Below are 17628 nucleotides of genomic sequence, written 5' to 3' on the forward strand. Positions count from 1 at the left end.
TTGGTTTCTTTCAACCCATACTATGCACTTTATTAATTTACTAATCCTTGCTTTTTCAGCTTTGAGCTACTTTGCTCTTGAAGTTGTTGCAATTGCCCCTATTAGAGACACTTGCACAGATTTTACACTTAAATCTGATCTTCATTCTCGTTGGCCTTATTTCCTTAATGCCCATTGCCTAAGGACGTCTGGAGACGTCAGCGGTGCCTCAATCAATCTGGATTTATGTTTTACCAATGATAATCAGAACCTCATTGGCCGGCTCAAGTAAGGTCTCTCCTTCACTATCTATAATTATAACTCTATACCTCTTTACTCCCTCTTCGCCTAGTTACCTACTTCCTTTTTTATTATATTTCTTAACTTAATCTCTCTTGCTAACACATATCTACAGTGGTGATTTTAGTCGGAGCTGTGAAGATGTATCTTTTGGTGGTTTTAAGAAAACTATCCTCTATGCCACTTGTCAAGATTCAAATGGAGGCCGCCACCTTACTCAAATTGATACAAGTAAGTCTCTATATCAATCACCAGTACTAGTATGGCTATTGACAATAGTGAACAGATGATATCATCGGAAATGATGATGGGGTCCTGAAATGTTTTGGTCAGGATAGCCTGGCTAGGGGCTAAGGGGTATCCCTCCTTAGAAATCGTCATCCTGTGGTTATGACTGTCGTGCCTTCCTGTTACAAAGTCCTTAGGCGCAACACTCTAGTGCGGGGGAAGGAACACTGATAACAGCCAGTAGGCTATCAGAAACTACCTATGGTATAATCAGGACTACCCAGGATAAAACATGGACCCATGAAGGGCTGGATATATAAGGATACTCATTTACTATTATATAGTTCTTTGCAATCAATCTTACATTATTACTTAAATACCACCTTTGGTACTTTGCATTTCCGAGCGCGGCACCGGTCTCCCCACCTCCGCCTGGCCAGGAACCCATTACCCACTCTGGAGTTCCAATGACAGCGATACGCATTCCGCCAGAAGACGTGGAGCGGCCACCCTCACCTCCGGCCAAAGCTTTGCCAAGCCAGCGTGAGACCTCCGCAGAGTTGCCAAGCACGGCGGAACTATCCTCAGCGCCTGCCCCCAATGCTGAGCCGACTACTCTGCGCCTTCTCGTTGCCGAGGACGACCCTATAAGATCGACGTTGTCCTGATGGATATTCAGGTAATTAACTTCTTTTCCTCTGTAAGGCATTCAGGCCATGATATCCCAGTGAGATGCCAATTGTCGACGGCATAGAGTCTACTCGGATGATCCGCCAGTTTGAGCGAGGATTTGAAATCCCGCTGTCTGACAAAGCCAGCAAGAATGGTCGCGTACCCGTCTTCGCTGTCTCAGCATCGCTCCTTGAGAAAGACGCACAACTGTACATTGAAGCCGGCTTTGACGGGTGGATCATGGAACCCATCAACTTCAACTGGTTGGGTGTTCTCTTCGACGGTCTTCAGAACCATGACATCCGCAATGCAGCCACCTACCAACCTGGCCATTGGGAGTTGGGAGGCTGGTTCAAACGCCATGAAGAACTTTGAACTTCTACAACTTTTTTCCTGTCCTTTTATCGTCTCATCACATCATCATCGGCACCTAGCCTCAGCAACTCGTTCCGACGGGTCTCATTTGTGGAATTGTCAGTTGTCGTCATCAATCATGAGCGGAGGTGTTGTGGGTTTGTTTCCACGAGGGATCCAGAAGTTCCGAAGGAGTTTTCCATCTTTCTCTGAATTCGATTTTGTCATTTTGATTGATTTTGCCTCACATATACCCAGCTGAGGAATACATCCATATCACGCGTCACTGATTGATGAGAAGCCTGTCATATCATGTCGCTGGGCAATGATAGCTCTGCATGCATTTGATGGTTTTCTTCTGTAGTTTGGTTGTGGCGTTAATTAACCATCTCTCTATTCGGTATCTGCGCTGTGCAGATCTTCGATGCATCTTATGCGCGACTACAAAGCTAGTCTGTGGTTTTCCCCTGGAGATTGTGGCTTGGCAGTGATGCTTTTGTCGATATGTATTAAGCCAGAAAGTTAGGCCCACATACTCGACATCGAGCGACTACAGGTGCGCCGTATCGCGAAGTTGAAGAGACCATCTTGAGCACTCCACTAGCTAAAGTATCTCTAATAATGGACCCGGTGGGAATCTCGTTGGTCCGGAGCATATAAAGAACGAGCGCAGCATGAAACGTCTAAACTCAAAAACAAATGCTTCCTAGTACTACAGTGGTATGATATTATTTTGACATACAAGAGTAAGCTCATCTTAGCTTCGCCAGTCTATAGTCATATACTGGTTACTAGACTCCAGCACCACGGTGAGGTGTGAGCTTATCACTGGAGGCCTGGAGGCCGCCATCAGAGATGACGACCAGGCACCTACTTGCGCAGGACTTTTGTCCATAAATTAGTGTAGATGACACTGCAGTGCCATCAAAGGTAATGGACACATTCCAGTGCTATCAAAGGTAACCAGGGCATATTGCAGCGCCTTCAAAGATAACCAGGGCATATTGCAGCGCCTTCAAAGTTAATCAGGACACATTGCAGTGCCATCAAAGGTAACCAGGGCATATTGCAGCGCCATCAAAGGTAAGGAGGACACTTCTGCAGTGCCTGCCTCTGTCTCCACCTCAGCCGCTCAAACATCATGGAAAATCTCGGCAGGCTCTTGGGCTGACGCTTGAGCAGCCTCTGTGTTTGTCCTTGTTTTCAGCGGAGAGTGCGTAGTGGATGCCGAACTGAGAGAAAGCCTCAGGGCTCTGCCATCCATCTGTCTATGACTTCTTTGTTATAGGTCTCCGACTCGTAGTCATCGTCTTCTGGGTCTGGGTCCTCTGCGGCCGCAGATAAGGCCACGATCTGGGTCAACTTCCACGACATTTGTAACAGCGTGAAACTGGGCAGGGGGTGAGTGACTGGGTTGCTCGTCTTCAGAACGAACGGGCGCCCAGATTGAATCCGACAACCTTCAAAAGTGTAGGAAAACCTGCCCCCGGACTGATCGAGACCCGTGGTCGATGACGGGCGTCTTGAAAGATCCACCTTGTCTGTCGGCCCATGGGGCTTGTGAGGCAACCAATGAAATTCGCACTCCATTTCCCGACTGTCAGAAGACACACGAAGTGGTTTGAACGCACAATATCCGTCCGCCCAGTCCTCATGTACACTGCTGGAGAGACAAATGAGATTTTCTGGGATGCTGTCGGGGTCTGGGAAGATTGCGTTCTTCCATTGGAGGACATGCTCATTGTCAAAGAACAGCGACAACAACTTCCAAAGGTCAGGTATAGGTCTTGTGAGATCTGTAGGCTTCTTTTTCTTTAACAAGCAATGGGGGACAATGTGACAAACTTGGACTTCCTGACGTCCAGTGACTACGCACTTGCCTCCATCGCGTTCTTTAGCGATTTTTCTAGCTGATCTGGAACGGGGAACAGCATCAGAAAGGTTCGATTCTCGTGACGAAGATGAACATGATGAGCCACGATCTTTCGGTGGGTTCTGACGCCACATGCGGGGAAGCGCGTAGAAGGCGTCGGATAACATTTTGCGTAAGCGTGGTGCCGCTTGAGCTTCTTGGATGAAAGTCCCTTAACGCTGATAAGTCCGCTACTTGGAGGCAGGCCCAAAACGACGCGGGTACAGCCTGCGTCCCAAGTGCCTGGCCAAGTTCCAGCAAAAGAGCTTCCCTGTCATCTGGAGGAGGTAGAGAAGGGGCATCTGCTGGTAGCGGGGAACCATGGTATATCGCTGTGGTCGAACGTTGTCTCACTGGGGATGATTGAGCTGGAGCATTGTCGACATCCATTTGGGTCGAGTGGGTAGACATGGTTCTGTTACGCACGCAGCTAAAGAAACCTGGAGCCAAGAACGGGACTAGAAAAGTAGATCCTTACCTAGAGAAGGAAGACTGATAAGACGAAGTCCAATTTGGGTCGGTAAAGAATGTTTCTCGTTGGCTGAAGAGGGAAGATTTTGTGGAGTGGCAGAATAGAATTAGGTGGAGGTAGAACATTCAGGTTGTGGCGGGTGGGCCGCGCTAATTCTAAAGCAGACCGAGCCCTAATCTAGTTAGGGCAATTTGTACTTCGGTAGCCAAGATGCCTGAGGTGTCTGCAATCATTTGAAGCCAAGGAAGGCGCTGTTGTTGGCTTTTTCTTAACTGATCTTATGAGAGGTACTTTGTCCTAGAAAATAAAATGCATCATTGAGTTCGCCAGTGCAGCGAACTTTCTTATGGATGACATTATGTATCCTGAATGAGATTCCTCTACGGAGTAACCTCTCTACGGATACAGTACAGTAATGGATATGAAACTGTAATTGATAAGAACAGCGGCTCATGTGTTATCCTCAAACCTCGAGACAGGTTGGCAAACTATACCTCTCTACACTGCGCATAAATACTCTGGCTCAGGCGACAGATCGTAACATCAAATCCAGCTCAGAATGGCTGGCAGTGTTGACAGTTGGGTTGGGAGGAATAGACAGGAGTTCGAGGGGGTGGTCCGTGCTGAAGCTGCTGATCAACTTCCTCACCGTCGTCATTGCAACCTGTCAAGCCTCCACTCTAAACACACCCAGACCTTCTTCATCCATCACCCTCTACCTTGGAATTCGAGGTCTCCTTCCTCTATCTGCTGCAGAATGACTTTGCGGTAGTATCCTGCGATCTCTATTGATACTGCTCCCTCCTTTCGATTCAGGAACCGCCAGTGATGGTGTCCCTGTGGCCCTGGAAGGTAAGTTATCCGTGTCTCCTCCTGGAATGCGCAGTGACAGAGCGCTGACGACTATTGCACGATCGCAGGGCGAAGACAATTCTCCAGCATCCTTCGAAAAGGCCCTCTCAATCCTCTCCACAAAGATAACACAGACAACGAACCGACTTGACCATCACCGCCAGCATGCCCGTCGATTCAAGGCTCTCTGGACTCTCTACACCACCTTCGCATACCTCCTTTACTCGATTATCCTAGCACTCGTTCTCGGCTGGCAGAATTGGGGTGTGACGGAATACGCTGCCATCGTTGGGGGCCCAGTCCTGTACGAAAATCTCCCAGGAGAAGCTCGAGTCCTTGTATGACGTCTGACTTGAGCAGGATCTACGCTGTCCGAGCCGTAGCTAGCAAGTTCTTTGACTACCGCATCAGCAAGACCCAGCGACACCTCGATGATCTACAGAAACAGCGGGAGGAGACTATCGAGAAGCTCAAGGTCGCAACGAAATACAACTCGACTCAACAGCTGCTGGAAAAGTATGGCGGAGAGTCACCCAAGCCGTCGCGTCCCAAGGGCGGCGACGAGAAACGCAAGACAGACGCCAAACGCAAGCAGCCTTCTACCCCGCAACAACCCGTCATGAGAACCGGGCTTCCTCCCCCACCGACCGCCAACATCCGAAGACCAACTCCGGCTCAATCGCCAGTGCGCTCTCCCGGCCAGCCTCAATCTCCGCCACCATATCCGATTCAAGGACAGCCACAACCCGAGAACATCCATCCACCGCCCCCTCCTGCATTTGACGAACCCGGCTTTGCGCCCAACGCGTTTCCAAGCGCTCCGCAATATGTCGAGCACTCTCACTGGTACGACCGGTTGCTAGATGTCCTACTCGGGGAGGACGAGGCACAACCAAAGAACCGGATTGCGTTGATCTGCGCCACCTGCCGACTCGTCAACGGGCAAGCCCCGCCGGGTGTCAAGGCGCTGGAAGAGCTCGGCCGCTGGCGGTGCGGAAGCTGCGGGGCATGGAACGGGGAAGAGAGCGAGGCGAAGAAGGTGCTCGCGGGGATCCGGAATCAAGCCCGATCTGCGGACGGAGCGTGGGAATCGGTCGCGAAGCCGGACTCGGATTCGCACTCGGCAGGTGACGCGACGGACGAGGCGGTGATGGTCGCATCGAGCGAGGATGAGCAGGTTGAATCGCCGAGTTCCGGGGTGGAATCTCAGGATGAAGCTGATCAGCAGCCACAGGAGCAGGAGACCCCCGAGGCCAGTGGCAGCAAGACGGGCCGTGGACGGGCAAAGGGGACCAGGAGGAAAGGATGATCGGGGGATTTGTGTTCTTCAGCTATATTTATACCTACGGTCACTATAGCATAGGGTATTCTTTGGGCGTCACATCATCAAATGGCATTCACTCATGTGGTCTATACGTGTCAGAATCTCCGCAAAGTCTCGGAGTACTGGGACTTTCAGCTCGTATTCAACGGTGTAGAACCCTCCTGCGCCCTCTGTGTCAGTAATTTAATTGAATCAACCGCAGCGGTCACCTCCGCCTCTTCAGCCGTCAAGCACCCCGTCACAACAAACACCTCCACCTGCTCAATCCGAACCGAGCAGTTGTAGCTCGCACCGCCCTCCCCGTCGAGAACCCGCTGCGCCACAAACTGGATATTACTCTTAGCCAACTGCTGCGCCACGCTCCTCGGATGCGTAACATCAATCCCATGGTCCAGTATCCGACGCAGGTAGGCCATCAGCCCGATCCGCTTGACGAAGACCTCACAAGGCGCAAGGTCACCGCCGGAGTCGACAAAAATGGCGCCGAGGACGCTCTCGACGATATCCGAGAAGAACTTGTCCGCGTTGAGCCGGGAGAGGGCCTGCCAGGGGTAATGCGGGGCATGCAGCAGGGACGAGGCGATCTCGTCTCGGAGGGCGCGGTGGCGGGCGAGCGAGGCGTCGCGGGCGATGCTGAGGGCTTGACCGCGGTAGCGCATGAAGCGCCAGAGCTCGACGGATTCCTGGGAGGACGTCACGGCGAAGGAGTCCTTGGCTGTCTGCGCGACGTCGAGTTTCTCTTCGGGGATGGCGAATTCCATGCAGAGGAAGGCGAGGAGGTTCGCGTTTACGACGGCGTGCTTGATCTTTGTCATGTCGCCTTGCGGGCGTTGGATGGGGTGGTTGAACATCGCGGAGACGATGACCATGTCGAGGACTGCGTCGCCGAGGAATTCGAGGCGCTGGTAGGATTGGGTTGTTGAGTCATAGTCGCAGGAGGGGTGGGTGAGGGCCTCGACGAGAAGGGACTCGTCTTCGAATGCGTAGCCGATGTGCTGCTTCAGTCGTTCGTTCAGCATATGCCGGGCGCTCTCGGGAGCCACACTCCGGGTTGCGGTTCGAGTGTCCACCTCGTGGAGGTTGATCTCGGGCAAGAGTCGGCGGATGCATGCCTGTGCGGTTGCGTGGCCGCCGTCCATGTATGCTGCTCCGATCAGCGCCTCTACCACGTCCGCCAGCACTTTCGTCGACATCTGGCGCTTGGCTGGCACACGGTCTAACTTTTCCGAGATCAGCGGCGCGGACCATTTCCGCGGTGTGAACCTCTTAGTGATGATGTAGGCGTCGAGGCCGGTGTCCAGCGCGGCTTTGGCAAGACGAGGATTCTGCACGATCATGTCCCGGCCCTCGGACAGATACCCTTCGTGCCAGTTCGGGTGCTGAAAGAACAACTGGCAAGAAACAGAGAATTTGAGGATCGAGTCACCTAGGAACTCGTACCGCTGGTAATTGGTCAATGCTTGAGCGACAGGCGCAGTGATTGCGGTAATGATGTGCTCAGTGCTCGTAAAGCCGACATCTCTCAGGATCATTTCTCTAAGTCTGGTTGCGATCAGCTCGATCTCCAATCGCTCTACAATGACGGAGATGAATAGGCCGAATATAGCCATTGTGAACGGAAGCCTATCGATGGTGCACGCATCTGCAGGGACAATGCGGCTCTTGGCTGCAGACTCGGGGATTTCTTCATCGACATCCACCCGGCTATTAGCCAGCGTCTGCCGATGCAGGAGATTGCGTCTCCGCGGAAAAGGATCGCATTCCAACTCGACGACTGAAGATGACGGGTTCTGGTCGGAGACAAGCCATCTCCGGAACAAAAATGGTTCTCCGTAACGCGAATTATCCCGAACCACGCCCATGAGCAGTGGGTTGTGGCTACGCGAGTAGACTTCCAAGGCCGGGTTACTCCCCTCATAAGCATTCAGCCACGCCTTCAGCTCTGTATGATGCAGATCTGGTGCGAACAGTGCCGCAAAATCTCGCTCGGAGCTGCAGGCCCGAGAGCTGGTCGCCTGGAGATAGAGTGCTGTGATCGCCCTCATGTCTTCGACACTGCTCAAGGGTACGAGTGGCGCCCGCTCTGCTGCGTCAAAGGTCACAGTAAATGTGGTCGAATTGTCCCAAAACAGAGTCATCGGTGAGAGGGGCGGTAAGTACGTAGGTCCCGTCAACCGCATACACAGCTCATCGCCTCCCCCTTCATTCAGTCTCACCACGATCCGACTTTGATGGATATCAGGCGACGACCATGAGTAGGCCCATTCAATCCATGGATCATATTGTTCTGCCGTCTCCAATATCGAGGGCATAGCTCCCAAGTCATGCGATTTTAGTTCTGGCTTTTTCGTCAACGGCAGAAGGTGATCGTTGACGAGGCCAAACTCGTAAAGAGCCTTATATGCCTGGAAGGCTGTCTCTTTCATCGCTGCTCTTTCTGTGCACCACCATCTTCTACCTTCAGTTCGTCGGACCTTCGGATGCACGCAACTGGGCAGGATTACCGTCCCCTTTAGAAGCCCATCCTCGTTCGTTTCGAACGAGAACACGGGCCGCACGTCCACATAAGGCTGTGAAGGCAATACGGCGCAGAAGTGGTGCAGGTGTGCCATGGCCATGTCCGCTGTGAGAACAGCGCTGATAATAAGAAATCATTATTGGAACCTTCAAGGAAATTGGGAAGTGAAAAGAACCATACCTTGTAGACTCGACAATAAGTCGCTCCATGACTTCCTCATCCAGACTCTCCAATGCAGAGGCGCTTTTCAGCTGTCGCTCATCATCCTGATAGGCCTCTATCATGGCCTGTTCGAGACCTTGCCACTTGGAAACATCGGCAGAGGCATCGTCTGTTGGGAACATGATTGCAAAGGTCGACTGCTTCCGCCTTGCCCGCCCACGGCGCTGGACGAAGGACTTGAGGTTGGGCGGTTTGTCATAGCAAACAACGACGCTGCACGCGCTGATGTCAATGCCTTCTTCGAGAACATCCGTGGCTATTATGAGGTTCTTGCGGCCGCTGCGGAAATCATCCAGTGTATCGCGCTGCAACTGCATATTCAAGAGATCGCCGAGAATGTCCTTGCTGGCGCTGCCGTTGGACCAGCCGACGTAGGCCGCACATCTAAACCGTTTTCGCGTCGAAGGATGCACTGAGAGAAGACTAGTCATGGCGCTGACTGTTGCCCTCTGCTTGACAAAGATCAATCCCGAGAACTCCGGCTCATCCAGTGAGTCCAGGAAGTTGAGGAGAGATTCGAGCTTCGGAGAGATGCGAAAGCTATCCGGATCGTTCAACGCAAGCTGGATTTCTGAAGCCGGGATTTTCGAGAGAAAGTCCACTAGGTACGCTTTCTCGGCTTCGTCCCAGTCGCCGCTCATATACGAGTCGCAGACGCGATCTCTGAGCTGTTTGATGGACGCGTGGATGTAGTACTCGGCAGCCCATTCTCCGAGTTCCTCGAAGATATGGCGACTGCGATCGACGAACCTTCTCAACTGCTCCCGACAATACGTTTTGCCCGTCATGAGCGCTTTTTGCAGAGCTCCCTCGTCAAGGGAACTTTTTCTGAGCCGCTTTATATAGGGGTCATCCTCGATGTCCAAGGTTTCCCAGGCGTAGTAAAGGGCCCCCAGTGTCTGATTTGCGCCCTTGAACCCCGTAGGATCAGTCGGCGTGTACCAAATCTGCTGCAAGTGCGGTCTATGGGTGAATTTTAGGAGCTCCTGTCGGTGCACGCGTGGTGTTCTGCATACCGCGTCGAGGTTGGATTCGACCGTTCTGGTTGGCAAGTCAGCAGGTCAACCAGAAACATCGCAAAAGCTTGGCAGCACTGACAAGAGCTCCTGGTGATTCGATCTGACCACCGGACTGGCTGTTAGGCCCATAATGCGAGGGACAGCAACGGGGCCGAATTTCGTTAAAGTCGGATGGTAGAAGTCCCGCATGATTTTGTTTGCGGCATGCCTTCGCGTGCAGTGGTGCGCTACAGTTTGTCTTTATCAACGCCATTCTTTCCATGAGTAGAGCGCAGATTGTAGACATACCTTCATCGAAGATGATCAGAGCCAGCTGAGTCATTTTCACGAAGCCGTGGCTAAGGGCATCTGCAAGGACCGCGTGCGTCGATACAATGACTCGGTAACCATTTAGAACGGCATCCCAGATCGACTGCTCGGTCCATAATTCGACTTTGTCGAGTCCAGTGAGCGTCCGTGTTCTCACTGCTGGTAAATTGGACGCGATCACTTCATGCTGTTGTATACACAAGGCGACCGTCGGGGCCAAGAACCAGACGAGCTGAAGAGGGAATGATCAGCACAATTTCAAGTGCAGTGCTCGGAATCAATGAGAATATACCTTATCTGGAGGGCAAATGTCCAGCTCTGCCTTGATTCGTAGTACCGCTCTACAGTTGACTGTCAAAATATGGCCCGGTACAGCACGGGAGAGGGGAGTAACGACAGCCGGCAAGGACCGCACAGGCAGACATACATATGCGTTTTACCACTCCCTGTATCCATCTAAAGGATTGTTATCATTGCCATTCTGAAGATTCAAGTATAGGATGAGGGAACATACTGCCACAATGATATTCTCCTTCACGCTAGCCTCCAGCATCTCAAGCTGATAATTCCGTGGCTGGTATGCTGAGGCATCTTGGCTTGCAGTAACGGTGGAGGCCATTGTGAAATTGTGACAATCTAGGTAAGGCAAAACAGCAGAGAAAAGTCCTCATTTTCCTGCCATTTGCAAAGGAAATCACAAACAAATCTGAGATGATCCCGAAGGCATGGCGGCTTGACGAATTTGCTGTTTGATCTAAACGCCGAGTGAGTTGAGGGGGAAATATTGAGAGGGTGGTGGGTGGGGTTGATGAGCGGACACCACACAAAGCAGCTCTGCAGCCTTGTTGCCAATGTTATCACAGTATTAATATCGTAGACGCAGCGAGTGAGACTTTTGTTCACTATCAGACAAGAGCAAGGTCTCAATGATTAAGTCCAGCAGGGCCAGTGAAAGACATTCTCATCATGGCTACAATTGATTAAAGGGGGCAGGTATCCATATCTAAGGAGCATCCGCAGTCACAAGACAATAACGCGACATGAATGTACCAACGCGGGAAGCCTCCAGGTCCTTCACAAGAAGAACTGGACAACAGATGAAGCCAATTATCTCAGACCACCATATTTCCTTGCGCGGGATCCGCCTCTTGCCTTCCGAATTGTGTACCTTATCCACCCATGTCGGCAAAGGAGAGGTGAGGTCCAGTGATAGGAAAAGGATGCGATGTGCAGAAAAAAGCACTGAGACACCTGCATTATAGAACCGGCTGGAAAACACGAAATCATACAGACAATGTCAATGACCCAACCCCCTCCGGTTCCAGTCTAAAGCAAGAATAGAGAACTCCGCCTCAAACAGGGCCAGAAATACTATAGATCCACTAGAATCGCGCCATACACCGGAGACAAMCAAGGCAAAACGTCGCAGAACTGGCTTTCGGGCAGAGAAACGTGGAGGCCTTTGGCCAGCAATAGAAGAGGACCAATGAAATTGCAGGAGAACACGAATAATGCTTCATAAGAGGTGATTGAGAATGACCTATGATATGAGCGGGAGCCCGTGTGTTTGTTCCTGCTTGGGCAGTTCGGAAGCTTCGCTTTGTCCTTCATCAGGGCGGACGCGCCTTGCCTGTGCCTGAAAGTTGTTGCCGAGGTAATTTGCCTCTTCGGTAGGAGGTTTGCGCATTCCAAGCCCGGCAACAGCTATGCGGTTCAAGGAGTTCATATCATCATTTGATGCGGGTGCTTGAGGGTGAGCAGCCTGAGGTTGCTGGGGTGCAGTCGGAGGAGCGGCAGCACTGGAGGTGGTCGTTCCCGAGTTTGGAATAGGAGGCACAGGAATTTCACTCCGCGGTTGACTCAGGTCGATGTTGCCAGGCAGCTCCGGAACCTCGCCTTGAGAATCCAATAAGCGAGACTGCAGGTTGATGATGTACTCCCGGAGTTGGTAGTTTTCCGCCTGCAGAGCTTTAATCGCTTCTCCCATGTTCTCGTACGCCTTCACCTTTCCCTCCAACTCCCGGATATGGGCTTCCTTCCGCTGACGGAACGCCCGCTACGCACAAGTTAGTCAAGATTTTGTTGAAAGTTCATAGGAGCGCACGTACCTGCGCGGCACGGTTCTGCGCGGCGCGTTTTGAGGTGGATAACGGCCGTTTGCCGTACGTTTTTGGAGACTCTTGGCTTACATCAGGCTGGCTGGGAGTTTGCGGTGGGCCAGTCAGCATGGTAGCGCCTGAAATGGCAGGATCGATGTTATTCTGATCGCGAGCCGGCGTGCTGGGCTGCATGTGCGGAGGTTGCGGTGCAGGGGGTTGGGGTCGAGCTTGCTGAGGATGCGACAGATGCTGATGAGCAGCTAGAAGCTGATCATGGAGCACTAGAGATATGATGTTAGCTGTCGTAATGCGACGAGCGCTAAACGGTGCTGGCAGGTCGAACGTATAGCAAGCGCCGGAACGCTCGCGGGTGATGAGACGTGCTGTATTCTCAACTGGTACAACATGAAGAGTCACTTACCCTGATCCGCATGGTCCTACAACGTCAACAGCATTAGTACCAGGTTTAAGCGATGCACAGAAGAAGTGCTTGAAAGCGAGCTGTCGATGCGACCGGCAGAAGACTCGAAAATCCATGACGGAAGCAAGCGAGGTCGATCGCCATCGCGTCATAGAGACCGCGACCGAGGAAATCACGGCGACGACGATGAAGGATATCAAGTCCCACCGGATGACACAGCAGCTGAGGGGATTTGGGATCTGGGGAAATTGGGGAAGACGATCTGATGACAAACCGCGACAAGAAGCTGCTTACCTGAGCAGTTTGCATGCTGGTTGGAGCAGGAGCTAATGTATGCATCGAGAATGGAAATGAACAAGACAACAAAAGACGCGCCCAACGAAAACACACAGGACGCAATCAATTCGAGCTAGTTTAAGAGAAGAGCAAAAGAAGCAGATCTGCCTATACGGCACAGTCACTCGTCACGCAAGATGGGAGTAGATGAGGAAGAATGGGCAGGGAAGGTGATGAGGATGAGGTAAGCAGATGGGAGATCGGTCTTTGCTATGTAAGCAGGCAGATCCCTGGTGAGTTTTAATGACTTGCAACTTCGTGGGAAGATGATCTCGTAAGCACGAAAGGAGAGAAGGAAAGAGATTACTTAAAGCAAAAATGACGTGGGGGAAAGTGGCTGGGCGGGTCGGCACTTCCGGACGCGTATTAGTAAGCTATGCTTCCGTGTGAGTAATCCTGTTACATATCTACCAAGGTAAGATACATTCGCATTATTAGATTGAGACAGCAGTCTCTTGAAACCTGTTTACAACCCTGTGTCTTTTGATTCTACCATGTACGCACTATTTATTGCAAACCTCTTTCCTTAACACCTTGGCTGATCATCCTAACCATGCCCCAACCGTGTCAAGCAAGGTAACATGGATGGTGCAGTGGGTAGATCGTTGTAAGATTACACTAAGAATACTGCAAGGCAACACTTCCATGGATCCGCTGACTCATGACTGACAACTGGTACAGTACTGCGTCAGCAGCTGATTGGATAGAGTGGAAACCGATACCTTAGGTACCGTATTACCTTATGCATGCTTTTATTCGCATAACCAATAGAGAGGTAGAGTCTCCGGGATAATAGGGCAGCTCTTATTCCCTTCATACTTTGTATTTCGCGCCATTTCTCTTAGAACTGGGCTCGGAGTTAAACTGGTTTCGCTCTGGGCGGATGCGACATGATGAAAGCATCTCATTAGCATTTGCAAGTTCCGCAAAATCATGAAGCTGATTAGCTTCAGAAACCACGAAGTACCCCAAAGGTCCGCCTCCAGGACTGCCGTCATTGCAGCGGGTCAACCACATACAGCCACTACACCACAGGAACTACCAGAAAGTTCAGCGGAAACACCAAGATCACCGGCTGACGAGCACGGCAAGTCATATCGGGCATATTCACATGTTACAGCAGTCACAATGACCCCGGCTGGCTACGAGCTGGAATTCTGTGCAGACACTGCTTCATCTATATTAATGATATCCAGACAAATTCTACAACGATACTGGCCTCAGGTCTAACCATTAACCAACCCCTTCGAGCTCTTATATGGCGTAACCCCGAAATCTGAATTCTCCCCACCGACAGATAACAGAATGGCAACTGCTGACGAGTTCATTGCTGAGCGCAACAGAGTGAGGAGCGAAGCGGCAGACGCCATGCAATACGCGCAAAGCTGAATGGCGTTCTATTTTGATCACAAACACAAGCCCATCGAGCTTAAAGGGCAAGCGTACATTCATCTTACAAGGAAACCCAGTCATGTTGGATACTCCCTTCCAGGCTCCACAGTCCTGTCGCCCGTGAAACTAGGGCCATTCAAAATCCTTCAGCGGATTGGGAACTTGGCTTACGAGCTGGACATCCCGAAGACATTGCGCATCCACCGCGTCATCTCCGCGATTACAAGCCCCGGATGATCCATGGCAGCAGCCAATATCTGCTACAATTCCCGAGGAAGTACACTAGTTGACATTGCCTTTCAAAGTCGAGCAAATCTTGGATAAGAAGCTGATGGCAATTCGACGCGGCTCCAAGCGCAAGATTTGGTTTTACCTCATCAAACGGAGAAATGTCAACGAGCCTAGCTGGCAACCAGCCGCCATTGTATCCGCTCAGAGCCCCGTGCTGGCTACGCAATTCGAAGCCCACCAAGGCAATCCACAGCAATACCAACAGGACAGCCCGGATATTCACGGAACCTCCAACATACCCATGAACCAGCTACAATTCGACCCTGCCGCTCCACCAATGCACGAAGGAAATAACGGGACTTCCGCCAGACCAGAGCATGAGCCCACGACCTCACGACCAGGATACAGCGGAGATGCCACAACACAGAGTTGCCGAGACTCCCCCGCGGATCCTTGACGCCGTCAACTCGGCAGAGCAAGTCTCCAGACCTCTCGACCAGGTAGCCAGGGACGCACTGGCTATTCTGGATTGGCACTGAAAACTTCATGTACCTAGTTCCATATATCTAAGCTATTTTTAGAACTATTCACTACCCACACGACCACGACCTCGTTACTAAGCATCCATTAGTGAATATCCAACATCACATTAAATTACTTCCCACACCGGTCTCTGCAATACATTAGGCCTCACCTATCTCTCGCCTTTGCAACACCTTCATCCACTCTCACCTTCGCAACATCCCCTCCATTCTCTCATGTCATCTTCCGATTCTGAACCCGCACTGCCACCAGTCATTCGAAATCTCCGAAATTACATTAACATGGTGCGCCCAAAGAAAGAGAAAATAAAGGAGATACACCATTTACTTGGATGACGCCGCTACACTTCGCAGAGATCTAGAAGAATGGTTCCTTGGCCAGGCAGATAATGCACAGCTCGATTGGCACCACCCGCACAAGTGGCCACTCTCAGGAGAGTTGAAGAAACGGTTGAAAGAGCTTCTGGTCAACCTGGGCGGCAATCACAAAACACCCCCGGAGTACATTCCACCAAAGAAAGCCAAGCCTAATACAGGCAATATCTCCTAGACACACCGCAAGCCAATGGTTCTCAGCAGGTCGAACCATGATTAACACATCCCCGCGACTTTCCTGCTTGCTATCACTTCTGCCCGCATCCACTCGAATTCCTGACAGTTCTTCTATTCCTGGCATTTTCCAGGTCGCGTCTGCTTCTGACAAATCCGTCTGCTTTATAAAAGCATCTTCATGATGATGCTGAAAAGCTATAGCGGCACTGGTGTAGTCAACCACGAACACGACAATCCAGCGGTTAAGCAACTATACCAGACGCTTTCCGGTGACTTCGGTTGCTCAAGTTATGTCGCCCTTAAAGGACTCAACCAGGCAATCCCACTCCGCCAAGGGATCAAATCAGTTGCCCCAAAGACTTGCGCAAAGTGCCAATCCACAGATGGTCCGTGGACATGGCAGCCTGAGGCTATATATAGTGCTGTTAGATTATGTATAAGCTGCTTCAGTGCTTGCTGGGCCTACAAATGCCAGCTATATTCAAAAACATTTACTGAATTGCGGGATCTCAAGAAGCATCGGCAGACATCATGTGGATGGGGAACGCGGAAAAGGAGATGCCTGAATTGCGCAAAATCCAGGTTAAAATGTGGAATGAAAAAGCCAGTCTGTGAACAATGCACATCAAAGGGGTGGAATTGCCAATATCCACCATCAGCGTACATCACTAGACCTGAGAGGGAGGCCACTAGTGCAGCTGACGATGCAACAAAAGATTATACACCACTTCCTGATATACAGGAATCTGCAGTCACCACTGCAAATCCAGAACCTGTGTCTTTTATGACTGAATCTGGCCCAGCTGCGGCATTGCCGTTGCGCCCACCAGTTCAAGCTATAACCAACCCCGAAACTGAGTTCAGCAACCTCCTGCGGAGAGTCTGTCTTCGATTGACCAAAATAGTACTTCCATACTGACCCAGATATGGGCTGGTATACCCGGATCAGTCACCAGCCCTGTTATTATTACGGACACATACCAGCTATTGCAGAAGCTACGAAACTTCATCACGGATGAGCTTGATATGCAACTCCTTAGGACCTTCTGAAACGGCAGCCATATGAGAAACTAGTGTTGAGGACTATTTATAAACCTTGTCCGGATTTCCATGGTCTTGATAAAGTGGACTTTCTTTTATTTACAGCACTAGTGCTGGAGTAGCCACCTGCACCAGCTAGCTTGATGATATGCCTATTGAGCATGCTTATAGTCTTTAGAAGATCAATCTAGATTGCTGCAAACTGCCAAGGCTTCTGCGGCTGGCACTTGGCATGCAAAGGACTGTTCCATAGGTCCTGGCAATATGACAGGACCATGGCACCCAACCCCCATGATATTAAGGACACCTCGTGACATTTCTTCTGTTTTAAGGAAATGCATACAAAACCATAGCAGAATGGTATAACCATGGAGAGCAGAATGTTAAATAACTAAGAAGATGATTAAATTGGTATCTCATAAACTTAGTATGAATCCATATGTATAGCTGTCCATCGTACGTTGGATGATTCTCTACTGTTCACTCGCATTGGTATGACTACTATACTGGCATTGATATACTGGCATTAATATACTGACATTGATATCCCTACTATGCTAGTATTTCATACGAGAAGGTAGTTTGACTGTAAATACTGCCGAATATGGGTCCCCGTAGCTACAGGCAGCCTTTGAAGCCATCGATCAACGGCTACCAAGTTACGTTGTAGGCAAAGCAAGCTGCCGACTTAGTTTGAAACGCTCTTGTAGTAACTTGAAGTAGTAGGATTCTGACCCTGCAGCTGGTGGATGACTGGACATCTATAATACTAGGATATGGAATTAGACTGCACTCTTTGCACGCTGGATTGTTGAGTGGATTGTGAAAGGACGCTCCAGTGTCTATTTGGAAA

General features: G+C 50.8%; 6 protein-coding genes across 6 annotated transcripts; 3 read left to right on the forward strand and 3 right to left on the reverse strand.

Moving 5' to 3' along the window:
- Positions 1-974: 974 nt before the first annotated feature.
- On the forward strand, positions 975-1554 carry Aspvir_003390 (light-sensor protein kinase; the record flags this gene model as incomplete). The annotated part of the gene is made up of 2 exons (XM_043274974.1): positions 975-1165; positions 1236-1554. The coding sequence occupies 2 exons, from the start codon at positions 975-977 to the stop codon at positions 1552-1554; spliced, it is 510 nt and encodes a 169-aa protein (XP_043130909.1).
- A 1224-nt stretch (positions 1555-2778) lies between these two features.
- On the reverse strand, positions 2779-3573 carry Aspvir_003391 (HNH endonuclease signature motif containing protein; the record flags this gene model as incomplete). Its single annotated transcript, XM_043274975.1, has 1 exon — positions 2779-3573. The coding sequence occupies one exon, from the start codon at positions 3571-3573 to the stop codon at positions 2779-2781; it is 795 nt and encodes a 264-aa protein (XP_043130910.1).
- A 1172-nt stretch (positions 3574-4745) lies between these two features.
- Aspvir_003392 (uncharacterized protein) lies at positions 4746-6078 on the forward strand (the record flags this gene model as incomplete). The annotated part of the gene is made up of 3 exons (XM_043274976.1): positions 4746-4769; positions 4838-5073; positions 5130-6078. 3 exons carry the CDS (start codon positions 4746-4748, stop codon positions 6076-6078), a joined length of 1209 nt encoding a protein of 402 aa, XP_043130911.1.
- A 146-nt stretch (positions 6079-6224) lies between these two features.
- Aspvir_003393 (putative RNA helicase/RNAse III) lies at positions 6225-10780 on the reverse strand (the record flags this gene model as incomplete). The annotated part of the gene is made up of 7 exons (XM_043274977.1): positions 6225-8730; positions 8792-9874; positions 9932-10079; positions 10141-10393; positions 10454-10502; positions 10589-10617; positions 10676-10780. The coding sequence occupies 7 exons, from the start codon at positions 10778-10780 to the stop codon at positions 6225-6227; spliced, it is 4173 nt and encodes a 1390-aa protein (XP_043130912.1).
- A 921-nt stretch (positions 10781-11701) lies between these two features.
- On the reverse strand, positions 11702-12797 carry Aspvir_003394 (uncharacterized protein; the record flags this gene model as incomplete). The annotated part of the gene is made up of 3 exons (XM_043274978.1): positions 11702-12217; positions 12270-12655; positions 12722-12797. The coding sequence occupies 3 exons, from the start codon at positions 12795-12797 to the stop codon at positions 11702-11704; spliced, it is 978 nt and encodes a 325-aa protein (XP_043130913.1).
- Positions 12798-14740: 1943 nt separating this feature from the next.
- Aspvir_003395 (uncharacterized protein) lies at positions 14741-15097 on the forward strand (the record flags this gene model as incomplete). The annotated part of the gene is made up of 1 exon (XM_043274979.1): positions 14741-15097. One exon carries the CDS (start codon positions 14741-14743, stop codon positions 15095-15097), a length of 357 nt encoding a protein of 118 aa, XP_043130914.1.
- Positions 15098-17628: the final 2531 nt, after the last annotated feature.

This window comes from Aspergillus viridinutans (assembly GCF_018404265.1).
Source record: "Aspergillus viridinutans IFM 47045 DNA, scaffold_15, whole genome shotgun sequence".
In the NCBI taxonomy this organism is placed as follows: Eukaryota; Fungi; Ascomycota; class Eurotiomycetes; order Eurotiales; family Aspergillaceae; genus Aspergillus; species Aspergillus viridinutans.